The sequence below is a fragment of the Scardinius erythrophthalmus genome (assembly GCF_964197995.2).
Source record: "Scardinius erythrophthalmus genome assembly, chromosome: 24".
Taxonomy (NCBI): domain Eukaryota; kingdom Metazoa; phylum Chordata; class Actinopteri; order Cypriniformes; family Leuciscidae; genus Scardinius; species Scardinius erythrophthalmus.
In genome coordinates this window covers 4201320-4226994 of record NC_138244.1, presented here as the reverse complement: position 1 = coordinate 4226994, position 25675 = coordinate 4201320, and the positions used below count along the sequence as shown (strand labels likewise).

Sequence of the window (25675 nt, the reverse complement as noted above, 5' to 3'; positions counted from 1 at the left end):
GAGCGCTGAGCTCTGCGGTGTTTCCCGACAGATGTGAAGTCCAGAGAGCTGAACATCTGGAGAGAGAGAGAGAGCAGTAAAAGCATGCGGGACGCTCCTAGAAAGCTCAGTCTGGTCTAATAAACACAGTTTACCTGCTCCAAACTCTCTCTCTCTGTGCGAGTTTGAGGACGATCGACCCGTTTTCAGCTCCTCCTTCTCAGATGTAGTTCTGCTGCGGTTCAGTCAGGTTCAGACCCGAGTGTGTGCTCTCGCTGTGAGGACCTCATGCACACACACACACACACACACACTGACTGATTCACGTATGAACTTATGGAGTACACGTACATCTTGCTGATGTGGATCGGCGCTCTGCTGCCAGGTGAGCCAGATTATGCATGATTGTCAGGTGTACACTGCAAAATATGATATTTTTTATCTTGTTTTACAGTACAAATATGTAAATATTCTTAAATGAAGATACTGGAGAAGCAAACTGACTTTGATTAGAACAAATATCTGCAAATGGGGTCAGAGAAATCAACTTAAGTCAAAGGGAAAGTAAGTGTATTTTTCTGACCCCACTAAAAGATACGCATAAATTCATTTCATTTTAAGACTTAACATCTGAAGGCATTTTGCTTCTCGAGTAAATCCATCTTGTTCTACGGTATAGTCAACATTTGAAGTGGATCAAAAAAGTGAATCAAAGTTGAAATCCAAAAATGAAAGGTTTTGATCCACTTCAGATGTTGACGACTGTAAAAAAACAAGACAAAAACACTGAGGATGAAAGCATGTTTTGGGATAAAACAGTCTCGAAAAGTGAGATAAATCAGACTAAATCTCTGAATTATATGATTTTTGTTTCTCCTGGGAAATAATAACAGACCCAAATGACTCACTATAGCTGTCATCCAGTGAGAATATGAGGTTATATAGTGAATGTGGAGCAGTTCAGGTAATTTGATGAGAAATTATATTGAGATGTGGCATATTTTGAGACATTTTTTCTGAAACAGAGGAGACGCATGTGAATATGTGTGCAAAAGCTCTCATTGCTGCAAAAATCATGATTTTTTTTTTCATTAACACTCGTGATAAAACAGACATAATAGTTGTGCACTTTTCTAAATTCTGAGAAATTAAGTATTTGACATGTATACTGTAGATTTTAGTGAGTGCTGCTCGTGGTTTGGGGTTTATCAAGTTGATCTCAAGTTCAGTAAAGTGAATCCTTTATTGCTTTGGGAATGACAGGTTGATAAAAAAGGAGGAATTACTGTGTGACCTTCAACCAGAACATCCAGATAGACTTTTAAGACCAGGATCAAACACACAATCTGGACCCACTTAACGTTACACACTGACACTCATCTAATGGATCTACACAAGCGGGCCTGTACTTTCTTACATTAGCATACATAGTGAGTCAGAAATTGATGAGAAGAATAAAACCATCTTCATTTGCCTGCATTCAAATAATAATAAAAGAGTTTGGGAAGCGTAAGATCCATCTCTCCTTTAGCGCCGCGTTTGCATGAAGCCTCCAGCAGAGGGCGCGGGTTTATTACACTGTTTATCTGCGACTCTGAGCTCCTAAAACACTGTCATTTAAAAACAATACAAGTCTCAAAATGGAAAAAGTACGTCTGAGGCCAGATATTTTTTAGGGAATGCTTTGGAAAAAGGACCTAATTCCTGGCTAACTCCCATTAATAACAACTGGAGCAAACTTTAAAGTCCAAACACATGTGAAAGAACTTAAGGACCGTATTTTGTTGTCACTGTGATGAATAACATACAACATATTAAAATGTAATTAATAACATAATTAAATTCGAATACTTGCGGTGATGTTTCTCGTTGTTTTCGTCGCCATGGTGAAGCTCCTGGAGAGCGCTTTGATTGGCTGATGATGACACAGGAAGTGTCTAAGGCTGTTCTGGCGGGAGTTCTGATACGCGAGTACAAAAACATCCGCCGTCTGACAGATTAGGACCTACTTTTAGCTGGATCAAAACTCAGATACGGCTTTTCCAATATTTAATTTTGGGATACATACCTAATTATGCTCTCTTTAGTGATTGCACTGTAAAAAAAAAAAAAAAGAAAAAAAAAATGTTGTACTTGGTAATTTTGTCGTATTTTGTAGCACAAATATCTAAATATTCTCAAATCAAGATAGCCTACATTTACTTGATATGCTAAATGGCTTAAGATATTAAGTCCTATTTTCTGAAAACACTCAAAAGTAAGTGAGTTTATTCATAAAATAAGAAAAATATCTGCCATTGGGGTCAGAAAAATACACTTTACTCAAAGGGAAAAGAAGACTTTTTTTCATCACTGGGATAGTTTTTCTTGTTTTAAGCAAAAACTCACTTTATTTTATTAAATTTTTCAGTAAACACAACTTCAGTCATTTTGCTTCTCCTGTAAATGTATCTTGATTTAAGCATGTTTTGATATTTGTACTGGAAAACCAGACAGAAATACTACCTTTCTTTTTTTTTGCAGTGTGGATCTCAGAATCTTGTGTCTTGTTATGGAGAAGTTCTGTTTCTTTATTAAGTGATCAGACATATGATGATTTTCACCTGTTGGACAGTAAAACAGGTGGGGAGACACTGAATGAGGGATATGAGCCATATCTAGAGACTTGGATGAGTCAGAAGAGCCACTTGTTCAATAACTCAGAAATAAGAGCGCTTTCCCAGAATCCTTTTGTGAAGACTTTACCATCCTGGAATCTTACGCAGTCACTTGCCATGTGAGTGTAATGTCTGGTTCGGTTCATTTCTGGCCCAAAGTGTGGGTCATGGATTAATTTCTCATCTGAGCCAGAACCGGTCTGAAGGCAATTCGATAAATAAATCCAATTCTGGTGACCTGACTGGATATTTTTGTCTCAATCTAATTTAAATGTATGCATTTTACTATATATATATATATATATATATATATATATATATATATATATATATATATATATATATATATACTGTATATATGAGTTCAGATGCCTCTAAGTGCCATCTGAAATTTTCTTCTAGAATTATCATTTTTATCAAGCTTGTATATTTAAGTTAAGTAATTTCACTTAAATGACAATTCATAGGAAATTTTCATTGCCATTTAAGAGAAATTACTGAACTTAAATATATGAGCTTCATAAAAATTATCATTCTAGAAGAAAAGTGCCATCATTTCAGATGGCACTTAGAGGCTTTTGCATCTGAACTCTTCATATATACATATATATATATATATATATATATATATATATATATATATATATATATATATATATATATATATATATATACATATATGGATTAAAACACATGTGAATCACTCATGAAAAATTACTCTAATGTCACCAGATCCTCCCAAGAATCCAGAGCATCTGAGCACATGACATTCGTTATAGTCATTAGTATTGTAAAGTGACCAATTTAGCCACAGGTCTCGGCTGGTTTCGCAATAACAAGGAGCGATTGGCTCATATTTCCCGAGATGGGTTATTAAAGAAGTGTTATGGGTTTTTGTTACTGTTATTAACTAAAACTATTAAAAATAGTTAAAAAACTATTTAAAATTAACTAAGTACTAAGATTACTAGTAAAATGAACAGGCACATGCACAGATAGACCCCAAGTGATGCTCAAGCGCCTGCCCTTTTTGGTCTCTGACTAAATAAGTGCCCTTTTTGCAAGACATTATTTATTTTATATTTTAGTTTTTTTTAGTGCATGGCATCAATTCTCATTGACTCACATCTCACTGATCTGCATTCACTGGTGACAATCAGCTAACAATAGTTTTTACCCTAAGCTTTGGCCTTGTTTGTCATTGCTGTCAGATTAAACCATGATTAAAATAGCCTAACTTAGGCAATAACCCTCCATTAAGCTTAACAAGCAAGAGAATCTGGCGTTGGCATAAAATAGCGATGTGCCTTGTCAAAAATGCCACCAAAATGAACAAAAATGCCTATGAAGATATGAATTATTATTGTAAATGAAATATTTTTAAGTTTTTCCTTGACAAAAATGTCTTCATGCCTTATAATATCTTAACTGTAACTCGACACCCTTGCCTCATTTAGTATGCGTGGTTCTATGAATATGTTAATGAGCCCCGCCTCCACTCACTCACTCAGCTCAGAGATCCACTGGTTGACGATCACAGGTTGATCTGATTGGTTACAAGGTATTTGTGACGTCAGAAACGCCAGCGATTTCAAAGCGTGTTTTTGAGACTGTCTTTGGTTCACTGCAGTTTTAAGGAGGAAATACTCAAACCATGTGTAAATTCATAAGTCGACAGCATTGCTGTTTTACTAGAACTACAAATAGCTACAATTTTATTGGCTTAGATCAGTTGTATTCTCTCTAAAATTAGGCTTTAGAGGTTCACAGTTCTTCTCTAATCCCTCAAAGTGTTTTTAACCCAGAACATATAGAGCGACAGTCTCCAAAACACAAAGATTGTGAATATGAGAAATATATTTCCATTACTGATGTGTCGGCCTCACAACAGGCTGATGACTTTTCATCCTGGATCTCTTTCATTCTGCCGAGAAAAAGAGAAGAACAAAGAGGAAATGTGACTGACCCATTTTCTCTTTTTTTCCTGCATAAGGAGAAACGTTTCCCCAGGAAATTAAACTTGAAAGGCGATGTGATATCACTTCTACAAGTGACCTTCCCCGATAAACATTTAAATGAAATCCAGAGGCACTTACTGTTGAGATGTCCAATCCAGATCCCGAGGGAATGGGAATAGAGCATCACAGGACAGATAATCCCCTGCCGATGGCTTTTTATCTTTCATTATCTTTCATGTGCTCTGATTGACTCTTTATCATCTTTGTGCACCATGTGAGATAAATTGTGCCTCTTTAAAAAGAATCAGCGTTCCTTAGGCGTATCGTAACATATAGACCATTTATCAGTGACTTAATCTTAATTTGATTTATGCCAAAAATTACACTACACTGCAAAAAGTGATTTTCTCGTTTTCCAGGACAAATATCTAAGCATCTTAAATCAATATGCATTAACTGGAGAAGCAAAATGACATAAAATGCATTAAAATTAGTGAGTTTATAATATTTAAAACAAGAAGAAGAAGAAAATCTGCCAATGGGGTCAGGAAAATGTACTTGATTCAAAGGGAAAACAAGTTTATTTTTCTTCACCACGCTGGATATTTGCTCTTGTTTTAAGCATAAAGTCGTTAAGTTTTTAACTTCAGCGTGCAACGCATCCTGAATCATTTGCGCTCGAGATATGAAATATTCCTCAAGTCACTTCTAATAATCTATGGATGCAAATGAATTTAACATGAATTGAATCCAATCAAAAAGCTGTGTTTGTTTATTTCAGGGCCACGGACTTGCTTTAATATTGACACAAGACATGCAAAAATCATCAAGGGTTCGAAAGAGGCTCAGTTTGGATATACGGTTCAACAACACGAGGCCGGTGGGCAGAAATGGTAAGGCTAACATGTTCAGGAAAACACTTCTTCTGTCAGCCAGTCCATATAGAGCAAAGAGAAAACCAGTATCTGATTGCAACCTTGAATTTATATTCTCAGTTTGAGTTTTCATAGGCCTGAGAAAACATTTCCATGAAGCATTGCAAACATGTATTGCAAAATATGCATGTATGTTTTATAAGTATTTAGAGGATGTAGGGACACTAGCCGTGTTTCCATTACCTTACCCTTCAAATTGCGCAAATTGACATTGCGAATTGAAAATACGGCCAATGGAAGCACGTCAATTTTGCAAAACCTCCCATTTATCGCAAAAAAGTTTTTACGTTCGCATGAGAAGGTTTTTCAGGCTATTCGAAAAAGAAATATTTCGCAAAACTGCAATGGAAACAGTTTTTGCGCATTTACAGTCACCTGACGTAGATGACGCGGTGTGTTTGGACAGAATACGAGACAGAGTTCTTTATTAAATTCATAAAAGACAAAATAATTACAGGAATAATGGATTCTAAACCTCAAAGAAATGCCACAATCAGGACCTCGAAGCAGAAATAAGGGAGAAACACCCAGAAACACCTCATATGTGCCGCTCACAAGTATAAAAAGGGTCATTCCTTACCATTAATGCTTGGAAAACACACATACATCTCCTTAGATTAATAATAATGGCCAGTGCAGTGGCTGGGATATAGCACATAAACCTACCAACGTCCGTTGCCGTGGTTTTTGGAATTATTTTACTTATCGCGACAGGAAAAAAATTAGTTTTAGTCGCATAACATCAGTTAATGGAAACACCGTCATTTCGCAATAGATTTTTGTTGACATTTAGAAAAAAAAAACGCAAAAGTTTTGCGCAAATCTGTAATGGAAACGCGCCAAGACATTCACAGCGCCTCATGGAAGTGGGCGGAGCTAACTAGATCTTTCATCTCTCTGATTGGTGGAATGTTCTGTACAGCATCATGGGTAATGTAGTTTTTCCACCGTGAATTCTGCTGTTAAACGATTGTTTTAAAAACTAAGTTTAAATAATGCGAATGACATCTTCAACAGAAGCAAATACCTTCGATTAACAACCTCGTAGCTCACAGTAAGGTTGTCTTTTTATAAGTCATCGTTAAAAATACATTTTCCTATGAGGACTTCCAGAACCTGACTGTTGCACTCAATTGCTGTCTATAAGAAACAATCAAGATGTTTTTTTTTAGAAATTGCAGAACTTCAGCAATCATATTCTTCATGAATACTTCATTTTTTTTTCCACGATGAAATACTGTTGTGAAATGCAATCGCGCGCACAGACACACATCAACGCGCCGCTGTCTGCTGGCACACACACAGTCTCAGAGTCAACCTTGAAACTCTCCCAGCGGTGAGATGGATCACTCTCGCTGAAGTAAATCAAACCGTGCTTCTCCTGACGCCACGTTATTCAGCGGCTGATTTCTGCAAGGATTCATGGGAAATGAAAGAAGCAATAAACAAAACCGTTCACAATGAAAAATAATGACAGAAGTTTTATGCATCTGGTAGCAAGTGAGTCATTGCAGATCGTAATTGTGGAATTTGTTTTCTTGGAAATTCAGTATTTAAATTCTTAGAGAGTCAAGTTTGTTTACAGATGCAATAATGCACATTGCATAGTGCTAATTTTGGCTGATTACATGATCATGTTGATCATGGCAACATATTTTCAGTGTTAATAAGTAATTATTTACTTTTCCCTTTAAAAAGTAGTATGAGGGTTTACTCTTAATTTGATAACACTTTATAATAACTGCACGCTATTAATCATTAGTTAAGCATTAGTAAACAGTTAATTAATCATTCATAAAGCATTAATAGACATGAATAAGCAGTTTGTAAATACAGCTAATCTTGATTTATAAGCATATCTATAATGCGTTTAATAATTGTATTTTCATTTCATTTATTGTTAATGAAGTATTGCATTATTTACAAACCAGTTATTTAGGAGTTGTCAGTGGTTCATAAGATCACTTAGAAAGTGTAAGTAAATTATTAAACATTATTTAAATGTACATTCATACATCTATGTCTATGTTCTGTATCACTGTGTTGTTTTTGTTTCCTTTTTCTGTTTAGAAGAAAACTGAGCCTTTAAATCTGCTTTGTTAATGCTTTATAAGGCATACATATCATATAATGATCATTAATAAAGTATGAAAATACAATTATTAAACATTATATATATATATATATATATATATATATATATATATATATATATATATATATATATATATATGCTTATAAATCAAGAATAAAGATGTATTTAAAAACTGCTTAATGTCTATTAATGTTTTAAAAATGATTAATTAACTATTTACTAATGCTTATTAACTAATGATTAATAGCAAGCAGTTATTATAAAGTGTTACCTTTAATTTTTCTGTAATTGTATTACAGTTACTTCTGATGTAATTGAATTAAATGCTATATAGACTACAAAACAATTCTATAATCTACAATTAACATAAGAATTCAACGGCTAATGTTAAAATGTTAATTAATGTAAATTTCTCCCTTTAAATACTTTGGTCAGTTCAAGAATAATTTATGCAATTTCATATTATTCATTTGAAAGACTTAAAAGTGCAGTTTCATTTCTAACGGGTCGATGTTCTAGGCATTTAGAAAGTAATTAGCACTAGTAATGCGATATTTTGACAGTGCAGTAATCTAATTACACTGTTGAATATGTAATTAGCAGCTAGTAATTAATTACCTTTTTAGAGTAACTTACCCAACATTGCATGTTTTTACATTAACTCATCTTTTTATCTTGCATTAGATTCAACTCGATTTTTTTTAAAGTCAGATTAATATAATTTAAATTGAAATGACTTGTAATGCCAATTTGATTATGCTTAAATTTAAGGCAGCAACTGAGCTTAAGATTTTTAGTTAAAATAGGTGGACATTTTTTCCACTGTAGTAAAAATAAACTGGTATTTTTATAGTAGAAACAAACAAATAAAAACAAAACATATTTTCCAACATAAAATGATGACCCACTGCAAAAGTTAATAATTTTTACTTTTCTTTGACAAAGGCTTTAGTAGATATTTGATCAATAATATTTCTTAATCCCAAATATAAAATGTGCTTATTTTGCACCTAAAAAAATGGGAAATTTATTTTTATTTTTAAATATTGTTCCACCTTATTTGTCATTGGTCAGATAAACAATAATCCCACCTGACTCACATCATTGGTTGAGTCAGAAGTTGACAGATAAATGCTTTAACTGAGACTATGTCTGAAATTCTGAAAATCCAGATTACATTCATGCTACACTGAAAAAAATGATTCGTTGAAATTAATTAAAAAAATTCTCGTAAGTGGTTGCATTCAATTGATTTTACCTACATTTAAACAAATGCATTAGGTTGAACTAAAATTGATTAAGTTCAACTTAATGCATTTGTTTAAATGTAGGTAAAATCAACTAAATGCAACCACTTACGATAAAAAAAATTGATTAATTTCAACGAATCATTTTTTTCAGTGTATATAGAACATGCTTTTTTTAGTGGTCGTGAATTACTTATTCAAAATAAGTATCTATTCAAGAGAGTATGCGATTTCGAGGCAGCCGATGTTTCACACTTTAGAAAGCCAAACAAAGAATGACTAATAGTGACTGAACATTGTAAATTATGTGCGAAAATATTGGTAGACCACAATGTTAATCATAAAGCCAGGTAAAATTGCAGAATGCTACTGGCGTATAATGGTGTTACTGTAACCCAGCCTACTATGTTAAAACTAATCAATTAGTCCTAAACCATTACATGGTCACAGTTTACAGCCTTTAAAACAGGGTATTGTTTCAGACTCGTAAAAGCCCAGACACACAAAACAATACACACCATAAACCAAACTCCCACTGTCCCAAAACCTCCAAATCCGGACGTCAGCTTCCTGTTTTTAATCCTGGGGTTCGTCATCGCTGGTGAATAACTCGTGGTCCCCCAGCACTGAGAAATCTGGAGGCCTTTGATGTGCACAGGTAAATAAGTGGAAAGTATTTGCACTTGTCCCGACCCGTCTACGAGCGCTGGCAAATATGTGTTCTGTGGCTTGTAATTCCCAAGCCTCCTCCTGTGCATCAAGACAAACACGTGTGGCGCGCTTTTCCTCCTGGAATCTGATTTACCCTGCAGGAACCAAGAGGAATGTTGTTTTTCAATTTTTGTCTTTAAAGAATGTCACTTAAATGAAGTCAAAGGACTGTTTTGCTTCATCTACTAATGGGTATAAAGACTTTTAGTTCTTGAAAACTTTCTGCATCTAAAAATTGAAAACTTTCTGCATCTGAAATTCGTTGCAGAACTATTCAATGCTGTTCAGATTATGAACAACATCTGTGTATATTTCAGAGCAGCCGGGTTTCTAGCTAATGTCATTAGCATGTGCTTTTTAAGTGACGTTAAGTACAATTATGACAGCTCCTGGAGGAACGCAATGTTCCTTCAAATCCAATATTCTAGACTGACTGTCTGCAAGTGCTGACATTGGATCCATTTGTTCAGACAGTCAATATTAAGTGTATAGCATCAGTTCTGGCAGGTCATGTTAGTCAAGCTCGCATCAGTGACTCTCAGCTGATCCACGTCTACCTATAGGAACACGACGCCCATTACTGTATTATAAGCAGCTATCGCGTTTCTCAGGAGCTAATTACCCTCCTCCCTCCCCAGCTCCACCTCTCTTCAGTCAATATGGCATTCTGGTTCCCCTTGAATCAGAATAAATTCTTGAATTATGTTGTACTTAAATTTTTAATTAATGATATCTGCAATTCATTCATGTTAGTTCTGTTCTGTTTACCCTAAAGGCCCTTTCACACCAGACGCGTAACGAAAAAGCGAAACAAATAAGCGAATAGTTCACGTCAAAACCATTCACATCAGCCGCGACGCGAATTTGCGACTTCTGTGACATTCAGAGCTTCAACATTCCAAAACTTTTGCGCCGACAGCTGAGAAAACATGGACACTTCTTCATCATCATCATCATCATCATCATCCAGTGAAGACAAGTCTGAAGGGGAGTATGCTAATGTCCACTTTTAGTTTCCTTTTCCTCTCTCCTTTTCCTCACATAGGTGTCCCTGAGGTTTTTCCAGTTGTTTTGCGTCTTCAACTAAACACAGTGCGTTTTGTAATGTCAATACACATTACATGTAACACACGAAGTTAAAATCATTCGACTAGAAACTGTAGATATCACACAAAGAATGTATAGTATACTAAAAGCAGCCCTAAATAGTCTCACTACATTTTGTTACATGTTCAAAGTAAACACGGATCTTTGACGATAATAGTGTTAGCTTTCAATCCCAAATGTAGTTTAGCCTGCAAGCCTAACTTACACAGCACAGGACTACAACGACTAAAACTATCACACAACATACTCACAGAGATAACCGAGTTGGTTGGCAATGCTACGCCACACATTGTCTTTCAAATCGTTGTCCTTGTAGTGTGTGATCGGCTGAAGCCTTTTCTGTCGCCGCAAAAAAAAAAAAAAAAAAAAAAAACGACAAAAATAAGTCGTTTTTTCGCCGCAACACATTCGCGTTCGGTGTGGAAGCGCTCATTACACAAACAGCTGATCAAAACATAAAACCATCGCGCGAATTATTCATGCGTCAAAATCGTGTCCACAGTGTGAAAGGACCTTTAGTGGGGTTATTGCTGCATGGATGCGCAGGGAGTTCTCGCCCAGAACCATACCGCCAATATAAAACTCTATGCAAATGCCAATCGTATTTGACGATACTGGTCCAGACAGAAATCCGGGATATTGCAACTAATACTAATTTGATTGTACTTTTCCAACTGTGATGCATTTCGAAAATTAAACCTCAGACCATTGTGTTTGTAAAAACCACAGATTTCACACCGTTTTTGCCGTTCAGACTTCAAACGCCTAAACGGATTTGAGTCAGGCACGATTGTGCCTGAGGGGAAAATTCACTAATAATGAATTGCACCTGCTGTTAACCTTCATATGCTGTCTGCATTGTTTTTAGTGCACAATTCAAAATATAAGTTATGCAAATTAGGGGGGGGTGCAAATATAATTGGCTGTTTTAGTAGAGTGTATATATATATATATATATATATATATATATATATATATATATATATATATATATATACTAACGGCTCTTTTAAACCAAACACGGTTTGCTTTTCAGTAAATGCATGAACTTGAAATGCAATGCAAGTTACTTTGGATAAAATGCATAAATCTAAATGCAAACAGGCCAAACTTTTGTGAACAAGGTGCTTCTATAATAAGCCTCATTTGCATAGGAAGGAAGTGTGTTTGTGCTGAAAAGAAAAGAAAAAAAGAGAATGACTTACTTTAAAGTACACTGTGATGTTTTAATCACAACTGTTTAGTGAACTGTTGTAAAGTTGTAGTTTATCAATCAACCTTAATGGCGTTTGGGTTTTATATACTGCATGTGTGATTTTTAACTTGAAATGACAATGTTTATTTTGTGCAAACTTAAATTGAATGCGCTATGAAAGCTAATCAGAGTGAATAGAAGCGTTTTCACTGTTTCTCCACCATAATGCAATCATATGGTTTGCTGCTAACCAAAAACATGATTATAGGATGAAATATCAGACTCTATAATGGCATTGTTATGTGGAAAACCAAAACAAACTGCCAAACTAGATAAGACATATCCAAATAGAAAATAGCTCATTCAAACTATGGATTCGCAGAGAAACTAGTTTGACATATGAAATATTTAAGTGTTTGCTTGAATACTCATAGGTTGTTTAGGCTGAGAAAGATGAACCATCATCTTTTCAGATGTTGATCTCCAATTTATTCTGAAAACCCTGGCATATGTTGTATTAGCATCAGATGGCCTGGAAAAAAAAGAAGACTGGGTTTAACCAGACGTTCTTCAAATAACTTTGCCTCAGGATAGACTAAACCTTCACTACGGGTGCCAAAGAGTAACAGTACATTCCAATAATGACTGATGTTCAGAGAGCTGTGCATTGTGGGAACTGAAAAAACAAACAAATGCAATCCATCATGTGTCTTAAAACAAAAACAACCCCTACTATGGTATTTTATAGCATAGTACTGAAAGATTACCATAGTTATTTACCATGGCATGCTGTAAAATAATTTCCCTTCTGAAAAGACTAGTTTAAACCACTCTTAGTTTGCTGGTATTTATAGGTTTAGATGGTTTTCAGCTGGTCTTAACTGCCAAAAACCTCTATGAAATAACCACCAACAAACCACCTCAGACTAGTTTATGTTAGGGGGTCATACTGACAGTATGACAAGACTGTGGATTGACCGACAGCAGTGTGTTTGTGCAGGTCGCAGTGGGAAAAGAGGAATGTAAACATTGACATGGATGGATCTCACAGGCCAAACTGTGGGATGTGGTTTTGTTGTCGTAGTTCTAAACGTCTTGATCTCGAAGTGAACAGCATTACTGAGTTTTGCTGTTGGTTTCTGGTATTGGCTTCGTCTCAAATGTATACCTCAGAAGCTGGAAAAATCTGCTTAGCGATTCTTTGCTGCTGGGCTCATGTGGAGTTTTCTTCCCATCAGGGAGTGAATGACTTCGACTGGAACGCTGCTGGAATGTTGAACTTGTGATCCTGTTTGTGTTTCTCATAAAATGACTGTTTGGACTGATCTGCTACCGTTATACTTTTGCTGGAGTGCAAAACTGATCTCCATGATGCTAGGGTGTTGCTATGCATTGCTATGGTTGATATTGTATTTTTGGTGGTTTTCAAGGTGGTTGTCAAAAGGCTTAGTTTTATAATTTAATACATTTTAATTAAGCATGATGCATGACTACAGAATACATCAAACAATTAAACATGATCAAATAAAGCATGCTGTGTAAACATACCCTCTGGTGCTCTTCGGTCGTTTTGCGTTTTTAGACTTTTTTACTTTATCGTAATGGTACGAAACTTGGTAAAGGTTTTGGCATTTACTATGTGAACACAAAAAAACAAAATCATGGACATGATTCGAAAAGGTTGAATTGTTCTGAAAAAAATAGTCACACTTGTGCTCCAAAAATGAGCGCATTGAATGGGAGACGAATTTCATCTAGTGGAAGCGTTCGGTACAGCGGCCAAACAACTTCTGACTGAAAGCTCAGTTATTGAGATATCAACCTCAAATTTAGAACATAACTTGTTTAGATTTATGGCTTTGATTTTCTTGCAGATTTAGGGCCCTATTTTAACGATCTGAAACGCAAGTATCAAACGTGAAACGCAAGTAACTTTGTGGGCGGATCTCGGGCACTGTTGCTATTATACCGGCGGGATAAATGACTCTTGCGCCCGACGCAAATCTAAAATGGGTTGGTCTGAAGTCGCTTCATTACTCATAGGTGTGGTTTGGGCGTAACGTGAAATAAACCAATCAGAGCGTCATCTCACATTCCCTTTAAGAGCAGGCGCGCTTCTTCCATGGCGGATTGCTATTATAACAGCGGATTTGCCAGACGCACGCCAGGAGCGGTTCACAGCCGAGGAGACCGACGTTCTCGTCAGGGCCGTAAAACACAGAGAAGTGACATTGGGGATGGAGAAACACACCCAAATTATCTTCGCTTAAACTGGCGTATGATAATTTGGGTAAATGTGTAAGCTAGATTTATGTCTATTTTTTCACATCTTCATGGACACAACAATGATTTCCCTCATGTGGTAATATTTTTCCTTGTAATAATGTATGGTTTGCAAAAATGAGAACTGCTGCGTCTGTGTGTAGATGAGAGAAGCAAAGTGTATGTGCGTTGTGCACATGCTACATTATGGCCAAGCATGCGCCCTTAAAATATCATTTGAACGCGCCACTGACTTTAGGCTAGGTTTCTCCCTGTCTGTGGAGGAATTGTTTTCTGAAACTGCAAAATAGCACCAGGGAACGTTTGCGCCGGAACACGCCTCCTCTTTGCGCTGAAACTCCCCCGGGAGCGCAAGTTCATTCCCTAATTTACCGACGTGCGTCTGTGGAGGCTGTGCGTCGGGTGCAAAATAGGAATGATACATGCGTCGTGTACAAAGTCAATTGCGCTGGGTGCAAGATAGAGCCCCCAGAGTTAAACATGTTTTTGAAAATATACATTTCATATAAAAATTTAAAATAGTATTTTTATGCATTTTTCATAACAATAAACATAACATTCTGTAACTTTTTAAAACTTTTTTTTTTCAGCAATAATCTGCCAAGTGTTGTATTTGAAAAGAGATCAAACTTAAGTCTGTGCTCTAAAGCATTCAAGATTTACGAGAGTTAAATAAAAAAAAAAAATAATAATCAGGTCTATGCTCAAAAAGTGAATAAATTGATACAGTGTAAAAATAATTTTAGTACGATAAAATAAAAAACATTAATGAACTAAAATACAGTACATTGCATTGAAGAAAAATAATTAAATTCTGTCTTTTTTGACTGACATTCCAAGAGCACCAGAAGGTTAAGAAACTATTTTCTTGTATTTCAGGCTCTTAGTAGGAGCTCCCTTTGAGAAAAGCGGTGAACATCAGACAGGTGACGTCTACAGATGCCCACTAGACAGAAAACCAGCAAGAAACTGCACACGACTGCATCTAGGTATCACATGACCAATCGGACACCGCAATATTAGGGCAGATTGCAACAAAACATTTTGTGATATTTTTTCTCTGGGCTTTTCAAGGAAAGATATCCCTAAACAACGTGTCCGAACGCAAAGAGAAAATGAGGTTGGGAATGACTCTCACCTCCAACCCCAAGGATAACAGCTTTGTGGTAATATGCATGTTCACTTTAATGCAAACTATTTTACTATATTTACTTTTTCAATAAAGTAAAGCTGCCTGCACAATGAATCTCTCATTTATGTAATTGTTTGTTATAATGATAAGATTTGCGAGGGTGCAGAACTTAGGATTTGTTCAGTGCTAACTTAAAACACCTCTGATTGGCCATTGCATTCAAGAGATCAACAGATAAGTTTGTGATTGGCTACATCGCTCAACGCTGCAAAAACCTGCTGTAAATAGAAACCTTTGACGGTTTTCATAGCTCAAACAAAGATACACATTGGATCGCCAATATGCTATTATTACAGAGAATATGTTAAATGTTCATGTTAGTTCACAGTGCATTAATTAATACTAACAAGAAGTATTAGTAAATGTTGAAATTAACTAACAAAGATTAATAAATGCTGTATACGTGCTGTTCATTATTAGTTAATGTTAACTAATGTAGTTAACTAATGTTAAATAACAAACCTTATTGTAAAGTGTTACCAAATAATTTCCAAATTTTTCATAAAAATGCTGAATGCACTGACTGTGTTTCAGGCATGTGGGCCGCTGTGGTCGTACGAGTGTGGAAGTTCTTACTACAGCACGGGCATCTGTTCAAGAGTCGACGACAGCTTCAACTTCACCCACAGCATCGCTCCGGCCTTTCAAAGTAAAGTCAGACTCTTCACTGATGAAGCTTCTTGGAGTAATCCGCTTTCATCACATGCATTCTGACAGCATCAGTTTCTCCACAGGATGCGAGACCTACATGGACATAGTGATTGTGTTAGACGGATCCAACTCCATCTATCCCTGGTATGAGGTTCAAGATTTCCTGATAAATGTGCTACAGAAGTTTTACATCGGTCCAGGACAGATCCAGGTGCGTCTGAATTATCACCTGGAAAATCAGTTTGGACTGTTCTGACTTATGATTTACGAAGGCGTTGGGTTGTACTTACCACTGCACTCGTGAGGCTCCGAACTTCAGTCAAAATACTGCAAACAAATCGGATGATTTGAGAAAATATACACATATTTAATAGAATATTAATGATGATGCAATATGGAAATATCTAAATTTTTTATTTTTATAGCTAAATTTCTGTTTCATGCATTACAGTTAGCCTACTAAAGGCTGGACTACACTACACAACTTTTCAAATCTGAACAAATATAAAAACACACACACATGATCTTTCAAGTCATTCCGAACGCAACAAACTCACACAAAATGGGGAGCTTTTTGATAGGAGACACGTGACAAATGTAAACAATATGGCTGCGTTGGAAATCGCAAACTTCCCTACTATATTGTAAGCGAAAAACAGTGTGTTTGAAAAAAGAAGTATGTCCGAATTCACTGTACTTATAAAACAGTAGGAAAAAAGTACTCATGAACTATTACTTTAAGCAAGATTCTGAAGTGTGAATACGATGGACACTTTACTATCCCATGAGGCCACGGGAGAGGATTTGTGAATGACAGTGAAGCAACGCAACCGCTGGTAGGTCACATGATAATGACAACATGGCAGATGTTTTACGTCCTATTGCATTCATACTATACACACTCATACTATATACTGTAGAACATACTTATTTAGCGTTCGTTAAAGCTACACTGTGTAATTTTTTAAGTTGATTCTTAGCAAAAAACACTTTGTTCTTTCAAAATGATATGTGCTCATTAATGTGTAATTACTTCTACCAACTAATCAAGTATCCTCGTAAGCGTAGAATATGCCATTTAGAATACATACAAGCGAGTCGCTCGACTGGCGGCAGCCATGTTGGCATCCATCTTGAAAATACATTAGCCAAAGAGGGACATACCTGGAAATTCAAGCTTCGCCTTTCGCGTTTTGACACTCAGTGGCGCCATGACGAATGCGAGGGGGAGATTACAGAGTTAAAACGGAGTTAAAACGCCCTCGGAATGGGAGGGGCTAGAAAGTAATATTCAGTTGGTAGTCATAAACAATTTCACCGCTAGATGGGAGAAAATCCTACACAGTGTAGCTTTAAGTAATTACTTAGTCAAAATAAGTACCTACTCAAGAGAGTATGCAGTTTCGGATGTAGCCACAATATTCGGACATACTACTCTTTTGGCAAACTGTTTTTCGCATTCTATATAGTAGGGAAGTATTTCATTTTGGACGCAGTATATGTTTTAAAATTGGCCAAAATATTTTTCACATGTCTGATTTCCGATGACTGGATAGAAATCAAGTGTAGCGTCAGTAAGCGGGGTTATTGCTGCTCTTATCCATGCTAGGCTGCATGGATGCGTAGGAAGTTATTGTCCAGAACAGAACCATACCGCCAATCCAAACTGTATGCTAATTGTCAATAGTATTTGATGATAATGGTCCTGACAGAATCATATTATAAAAAAAAAAAAAAAAAAAAAAAAACATGGTCTGTGCTCATCATACGTAGTGTTAGAAAACGAGTTCAAGAAAACTAGCATTGAATCTGGACCAAAATCATGTAGTGTATTCCAGCCTTAAATTGACCAACAGAGTTTGACAAGAGTGTGTCATGTAAAAGCAAGGATAATGTAGATGATCTCACCTGGTGTTGTGCCCTGTTGTCCAGGTAGGTGTGGTGCAGTACGGTGCCCGAGTAGTGAACGAGTTTCGGCTGGATGATTTCCGTACGGTTGATGAGGTCGTAGCAGCGGCTAAGAACATCGACCAGCGAGGCGGAGAGGAGACGCGAACGGCTCTCGGGATTAATGCGGCTCGGTACACTGGCATGTTTGTGTTCTGTCTGTCTTCCAACTTAAACTCCTGTGCATCATTATTTACAATGGAAATAAGGCAAATCAAATGAGTCAAGGTGATTTGAAATTGCACAAATCACAATAAAGCGAAGCGTCATTTTGGATCAGCTAAAATAATATTAATCTGGGAAATGTATTTATAAATTACATCCCTTTGTAGCCTAGGCTACTAATTAATTTAATTATAATCAAAGCTCAAGTACTAAGTGTCATTGTATCAGGTTTCTAGTTCAAGCAAGATAGCTTCATGTTACTTTTTTGGCTTACCGCAAATGTTTTCATGTTAAAAGAACATAAAATATAAAATAAAGAAAACAGGATTTCCATTTCACATCATGCTTTTCATGCGGCTGGATAGGGTAGTTATAGTTGGACTGGATAGTTATTTTATGCATTTTAAGCGAGATGAGTAAATGGGGAGATTTGTTAGTTGTTCTATTATGTTGGTATTTAAAATTGTTTTTTTAGGGGGTTAATATTGTGGTATTTTGAATCAAAGTCAGCCAAAGATAAATTTTTTGAGTGTGATTCACTCATTTACACTTTGTATGTGTATTTATAACAGAACTCAAGCATTCAAACAAGGAGGTCGTCCAGACGCTAAGAAAGTCATGATTGTCATCACTGACGGAGAATCGCATGACAGCCCAGACCTACAGAAAGCCGTGGAAGAAAGTGAGAAGGATAATATCACCTTGTATGGTATTGCGGTGAGTTACTGCTTCTTTCCAGTAAAATCCTCCAGATGTGTTTTTCAGGTGGTCCATCAGTCATGAAACTCAAACTCTTGAGAAGTTTTCAAACAGGTGCACAGATCGAACAGCTGAACATAGTTTTGATATTCCGGTAGCACTTTATTTTACAGTCCTGTTCCCCATATACATACTATGCACTTATTATAATAATTACAATTACCTTAACCCATGCAGTTACCTTATATTACCTTTCTTTGGTAAGTAAAGTGCGACTGATATTCCAATGCCGTTCCAGGTTCTTGGCTACTATAATCGGCGAGGAATCAATCCTGAAGCTTTTCTGAGGGAAATCAAGTTCATTGCCACTGATCCCGAGGAGAACTTCTTCAGCGTCACTGACGAGTCTGCCCTGAAGGACATCGTTGATGCTCTTGGAGAGAAGATCTTCAGCTTGGAGGGTATAAACTCTGTGAAATCAGTGAATAAATATTAAGCATAAGCTATATCTAGAGACCAGAATGCCACAGAAAACCACCAGAACGCATAGCAACGTGCTAAAGACCACTCATAAGACTGTAGAAACCACATATCAACATTTAAACCACTCAGGACCTGTTTACACCTGGTATTGAGATGTGTTTTGGTCGATCAAATCACTAGTAGACGAGGGAGACAAATTCCTGTTACACCTGATGTTTTAATCCGTCTCTTTTGTCCACTTTCAGTAACTTCTGTCCTGATTTCTTCAAGGGGAGGGTCCATGTACATGTATGGGTTTGTTCAGGTCTATTGATCTAATTGACGGATTTGACACAATTTACATATGAACACGACCAGAGACGACGGGAAAGCATACGGAGAGCATCAGCTTACGGAGAGTTTCGGCTCTGACAGACGCAAGACCAGCCGAACGCTGTGAGTGTGTGTTAGAAATCAGGAATGGAGAGAGAACATTGCGCTTGGTACATTTTTCATCTTCAAACCAAACTTGGGTCCAAAATCCCGTCTGGCTAGCGTCAGAGAATGTCTAATAAGGGGAGAACTTCCACTCTCAGTAAACTTCCGGCTTCTGAACTGGTTGCAGTTCCACTCTGGCTCCACATGAGGGCGCTCACAGGACGAGTGCAGAATGAGTGGAGGTCTATGGCGCTATACCCCTCAAAATCCACTTTTCTCAGTATATAATTTTTTGTCTAGTAATTTGAATGTTGTATTCGAAAGGAGATGCAAAGAAATTACACATTGCTGGGTGTTAGATTTTTTAGAGTCACTTATTTGGTTTAAAAAGTCTTTTAAAATGTCAATGACATCATACACATCGTACGACCAGAGATACTGCTTTACGGCAATCCTTCAGTCACTTTGGTGCTTTCGCGCTCTGCACTTTCTTTTCTCTCGAGGTGTCGACAACACAGCTGACACAGGCAAACACACGTGCGAGAAGAGTTTCTGTTTTGTTGTTTTAAAAGACCACGCCGAAAATACACACACACACGATGCCATCAAGCGGTATCTCTGGTCGTAATCAGTCCTTCACTGACCAATCAGCGTTCATTAGCAGAATGCTAGCGTGTTATGGGCAACAACAACTCAACCTGTAAGAAATCGAAAGGGCATAAGTACTCGTTCATTCAACTTTCGACCTATAAACCATGTTGAACTTGCAAAACCTACAGTACAATCAAATCTGAGATTTCTCAACGGCAATCGGGTGAAAGAGACACATTTAGCCGTCTAGCTCCATTGACTCCCATTCACTCTGCACTCATGGGCGATCGCCCCCAGTGGAGCTCTGGTGGAACTACAACCAAAATTCGGTACAATAGGACTTAATAGGGAGTGGCCAGGCTCTCTGTAGACGGGCTCTGCTAGCGCGCTTCCCATAATGTTTATGCGTTTGGTTTTTTTATGGCTGTTTGAACACATTCGACCACATGAGCGCTTACACTACGAAAGCAATCCGGTCAAATGCATTTTCAACAACACCTCTGGAAGTGGTCAAAAGTGGACAAGCTCAAAGGGTTTTAGACCCCGTTTACACCTTGTTCTTAGTGTCTTCCACTTGTGATCTGATCGACCAAAACGCATCTTAATACCAAGTGAACAAGGGCCTCAGAATACCCTATTAACTGCACAGCAACATAAAAACTATAGCATCAGCCACACACAACACATTAGCATCATCACAGTGAATTTTGCACAGTAACACACTCAATTTTTGACTTTTCTGCAGGCACCAACCAGAATGGTACAGCATTTGGTTTGCAGATGTCTCAAGCTGGATTCTCCACACATATCGTGGAGGTGAGTGCATCTCCATCCATTTCAAGCAGAAGAAATATAAATATTGACAACAGCGCTAATGTGTGGAGAATTATATTAAGTACTCAGTGAGGTGCAGGAAATGCTGTTATTTTGCTCTTTGCACTCTGTGATTGAGTTTGAAGCTCTTGCATTAGCCTGGAGCAGAAACTACGGCATCAGTCAAAATAAAGAGTCATTGAAAGAATGATTTGTTTACCGCTCTGTGCCCATGGGAAAACAAACCTGAGATACATCCTTGTAGGGCCCGACAGAAGCATGAAATGCCACTCTTTCAATTAAAAAAAGGCTAGTTTACGTTTGAAGCTGTTCCACATGCTGTGAGCGGCATGAAAACAGACTTCTTGAAAGTGAGCGGCATGAAAACAGTCTTCTGAGAGAGAGGGCCTCTTTTTGTGTTAGACGAAGGACAACTTACCCGGAGAAAAATAACATTTTTTTCATAACTTTCACTGTTGGATCCCAGGAGCTGCTCTTGACAGTGGCAATTCGAGACGGGAGATAACGTCTCGGAAAGATTTTTTCATTCTTGAGAGAGCGAGGTCCAGAGAACACATATGGTTTTGCTGAATTACGCTCCTTGAGTGAGGAACCCTCACACAAACACTCTCACACACGTGCCCCTGTGTTTTATGTGCACGCTTGTGCATGTGACTTTATTTGTAAAGAAAGACTTTTGCCTTTTTTTTTGCTTGTGGCTGTAAATGTTTTTAAAGGAATGACTTTGTTTCGTTTTATAAGGAAAAGACTTCAGTGTCCATCAAGCATGTAGTAAATAAAACCTAATCAGATGGAAATAAAACGTTTGGAAGTCAGTTTATTAGCTTGGGCTGGTGACACGGACATGGTATGCTAGTTTTCACTGCTTTTGTTTTGTAAAGAGCTAAAGAGGTGCCAGGCCTCGAAAAAAAAAAAATCTCACTTGGTTGCAAAACCTCGTGACTTACACTGCCGTCTTCTGTCTGTGTTGGTGAAATAGAGTAGAAAATTAAATAGAATCTGATTTACTCAATAGGCAACTTATTTAAATAACAATTTACAATATGCAATTACAGTATATATACAATTGACTCCAACATGCATAAAAATACAAAGAACACAAAAATATTGAGTGAATTTATAATTAACATTTACCTCACATCGTCTGCATCTTTAAGCCTGCAATGCATTGTGGGACTGCCTTCTCTGCAAAGGATGTTGCTTTAGATTTTGGATCAAAGAATCTTAGAAAGCAGCATAATTGTGATAACATGTTTAATTGTGATTAAATATATACAGGTATATTATATATATTATATATATATATATATATATAGAGATAGAGAGAGAGAGAGAGAGAGTATATATATATATATGTGTGTGTGTGTGTGTGTGTGTGTGTGTGTGTGTGTGTGTGTGTGTGTGTGTGTGTGTGTGTGTGTGTGTGTGTGTGTGTGTGTGTGTGTGAGTGTGTGAGTGTGTTGAACATTTCTTTTCAGACAAATTCCATTAAAGAAATACATTTTGATTAATTAGGATACATTTAAATATTTCAATTTAAAAGGTTAAGAAACAATGTTTTTGGTTGTTTTACCTTTAAATCAACTCAAAGCTTATAATTTGTTTCTGCAATGATGCTCAAAATGCTTAAATGGGTCAATGTTCGGGTTCTTGTTGATGACAGTAAAATACTTAATCACTAATATGAAATTCTGTCATGAAACTCTATATAGCACAGGCTGATTGGTCCCTAACTCATTCTGCTTGCAATCACATCATTCTCTATGGGACACAGCTGATTGGGTCCTGCTGTATCAGTAGCCAATGAGCTCGCAGCTCAATCTTACAACGATTGAAACCACTGCCAATTTGTTTAAACATGAATGGTTTTTACTTGTCAGGAACTCATAATTGCGTTATTTCTGACTTGATGAGATCACAACATTATACCTGGTTCCTAGGCATTGTTATGTGATTGCTTGGCAGTTGCTAGTGTATTCTTCATCAACCCACACAATTTGAGGCATCATTCATGTCTTTTGCACAAACCGTGCGCGACGAGTTAAACGCTGTGAAGTTTAATACTCAGGATTAGGGTTTGTTCAGGGGTTTGCCTTTGCAAGCACCACTAATAAAAGCAAATGGAACAACCCACAGAGTGTATTGGAGAGAGTTTATTGTGCAAATGTGCCATGGAACGCTGTCAAAGTGTCCACGTCGACATTGCATGAGGAAAACTTTGGCAGTGAACGCAGTTTTAGCTCTGTATTCAGACTGCTGCACTCGCTCGCATGCATTCAGGATCAAGCCAGAGAATTTTAATACTAAAATAATACTGAAAACTCTTAAGCAACTGCATTCCAATGCACTGGCAACCACCTACAGCTTTCTAGTATTGTGGCATTGAGTTGGATTAGCATCACACATTTAGTTAGTTAGTTAGTCTTACTCTGAAACAGAACTGGAATAGGACTATGACCAAGCGTATTTGAGTGCAGTGGTGGTATCGTTCAGAAATGGGTTTAAATGCTACAGATGTTAATACAGTGCAGAGTCTTTGGCAGGAGCTCTCAGATCGGTGCGGGAGAGGTTTGGCAAACGCTCGGTTTGCATTCCCTATACCGCTAAAGTCCCTGCCAGGCCGTTTGTCATGATCCTATATTGAATCCTCCCTTCAGGTACATGAACCCAGACCTGATGCAAGACTGTGTGCATTTTTTATTGTGTTGTGATTGTGTGTATTTTCCTTTCAAAAAACTAACATATGGTAAAAGGGATTTTTGAATGTGAACAAAAAAAGATGCAAACCATTCTCTTGAAGGATGGGATTCTGGTTGGTGCCGTTGGCGCATACGACTGGAACGGAGCTGTTCTGAAGGAGACCCGTCACGGTAAAGTCATCCCACCAAAGTCTTCTTACATGAAAGAGTTCCCAGAGGAATTGAAGAACCACGCTGCATATCTGGGTAAGAAAATTAAGCCTAATGAGGATCTGATTCCATGATGGAAACAAATTGAGTCGTTCAAAAACCCTTATGACTTTCTGTCTTCTGTGGAACATAAAATAATAGATCAAGAATGTTCACTCTATTCTTTACCAGCTTAATTTGTGTGATTAAAGGGGTGGTTGATTATGATTTCACTTTTCTAACTTTAGTTAGTGTGTAATGTTGCTGTTTGAGCATAAACAACATCTGCAAAGTTACGACGCTCAAAGTTCAAAGCAAAGGGAGATATTTGCTTTTACAGAAATCGATTTTTAAGGACTACAATAAACGGCTGGTTCTCGAGTCTCTCCATCATTGTCTGACTCCGTTTTGAACATAAAAGGCTAAAAGTTTTTGAAATTTTCAGTGCATGTGTGTGTGAGGTAAAAGGACAGGAGCTCTTGAAGCTCCGCCCCCTGTGCGGGAGCAGCAGCTCATTTGCATTTAAAGGGACAGACACAAAAACGGTGCGTTTTTGCTCACCCTCAAAAAGTGACGATTTTAACATGCTATATAAAAATATCTGTGGGGTATTTTGAGCTAAAACTTCACACACACACACACACACTCTGGGGACATCAGAGACTTATTTTACATCTTGTCAAAAGGGTGTTATACCACCCCTTTAAGATGTGTTGCACTAGAGTATATGTCAATGGCATTCGTTATTGCACGCATTGCGATGAATAAAATGACCCGTCAAGTTTAAATAGCAGAAAGTGTAAGAGATTTGAGTGCTATGAAGAGGAATATAAGACTTTAATTTCAGTCTGTTCCTCAAAGAAAGTTATCATATGTCTTACTTGTGTAGTATGGACTAGGGCTGTACGATTAATCGAAAAGTAATCAAAACCGAAATTCAGAACCTATAACCAACGTAATTTTCCCATGTTGGTAATTTCGCTTTTTTTAATCCTGTTAATACTTTTCCCTTAAAAAACATGCTTGGAAGCAACATGGAGGCGAACTAAAACACAGAGTAAACGCATACAGAAAGCGCACAATCCCCAAAGCGAGATCACTTTCGCATGCGTCCTCACGAAAGTTTGTCAATTGTCGCTGTCCTGTGATTTATCACTAAAGTAGCTTAGAAACTCAACAGTTATAGCATAGATTCTTCTACTTTTGAAGTAACTACAACCTACAGCTTCACAATTTAATAGAGACGGTACGACTAATTCACACACGCAATCGCTCTCTCATTAATGCATTAAAATAAATGTACTCTCACTGTGCTAATTTATCTGTATCTGATTTTCAACAAGCAGAAATCTGTAAGAAATGTTATGACCCATAGACAGTCACAATAACTGATGAAATTGAGATGTTTGTCAAAAAAAAAATGTCAAATCAAAGAAAGGAAAAGAACTCTTTCATTAGAAAGAGTATCCCACCCTTAATAGTTGAGCATATTTACAGCACAAACATTGTCAGTGAACTATAAGAAGAAGACAAAAAAACAACAAAAAATAAATAATTGTTCATTAATCGTAATTGAGGTAAAATGTTCTTTGAGACTTTGATTTTAGGTTATATCGTCCAGCCCTAGTATGGACAAATCTT

General features: G+C 37.1%; 1 protein-coding gene across 1 annotated transcript in view; it reads left to right on the top strand.

Annotated features, from left to right (window-relative positions):
• The first annotated feature begins 204 nt into the window (after positions 1-204).
• itga11b (integrin, alpha 11b) overlaps positions 205-25675 on the top strand; it is a 57553-nt gene continuing 32082 nt past the window's right edge. Inside the window, exons 1-11 of the mRNA XM_081356421.1 lie at positions 205-364; positions 5376-5487; positions 15047-15156; positions 15242-15333; positions 15894-16008; positions 16094-16221; positions 17943-18091; positions 18695-18839; positions 19120-19282; positions 21058-21128; positions 23947-24091. Of these exons, the coding sequence (XP_081212547.1) occupies positions 316-364; positions 5376-5487; positions 15047-15156; positions 15242-15333; positions 15894-16008; positions 16094-16221; positions 17943-18091; positions 18695-18839; positions 19120-19282; positions 21058-21128; positions 23947-24091 (1279 nt within the window). The 5' untranslated portion in view covers positions 205-315. The remainder of the gene's footprint in view (positions 365-5375; positions 5488-15046; positions 15157-15241; positions 15334-15893; positions 16009-16093; positions 16222-17942; positions 18092-18694; positions 18840-19119; positions 19283-21057; positions 21129-23946; positions 24092-25675) is intronic.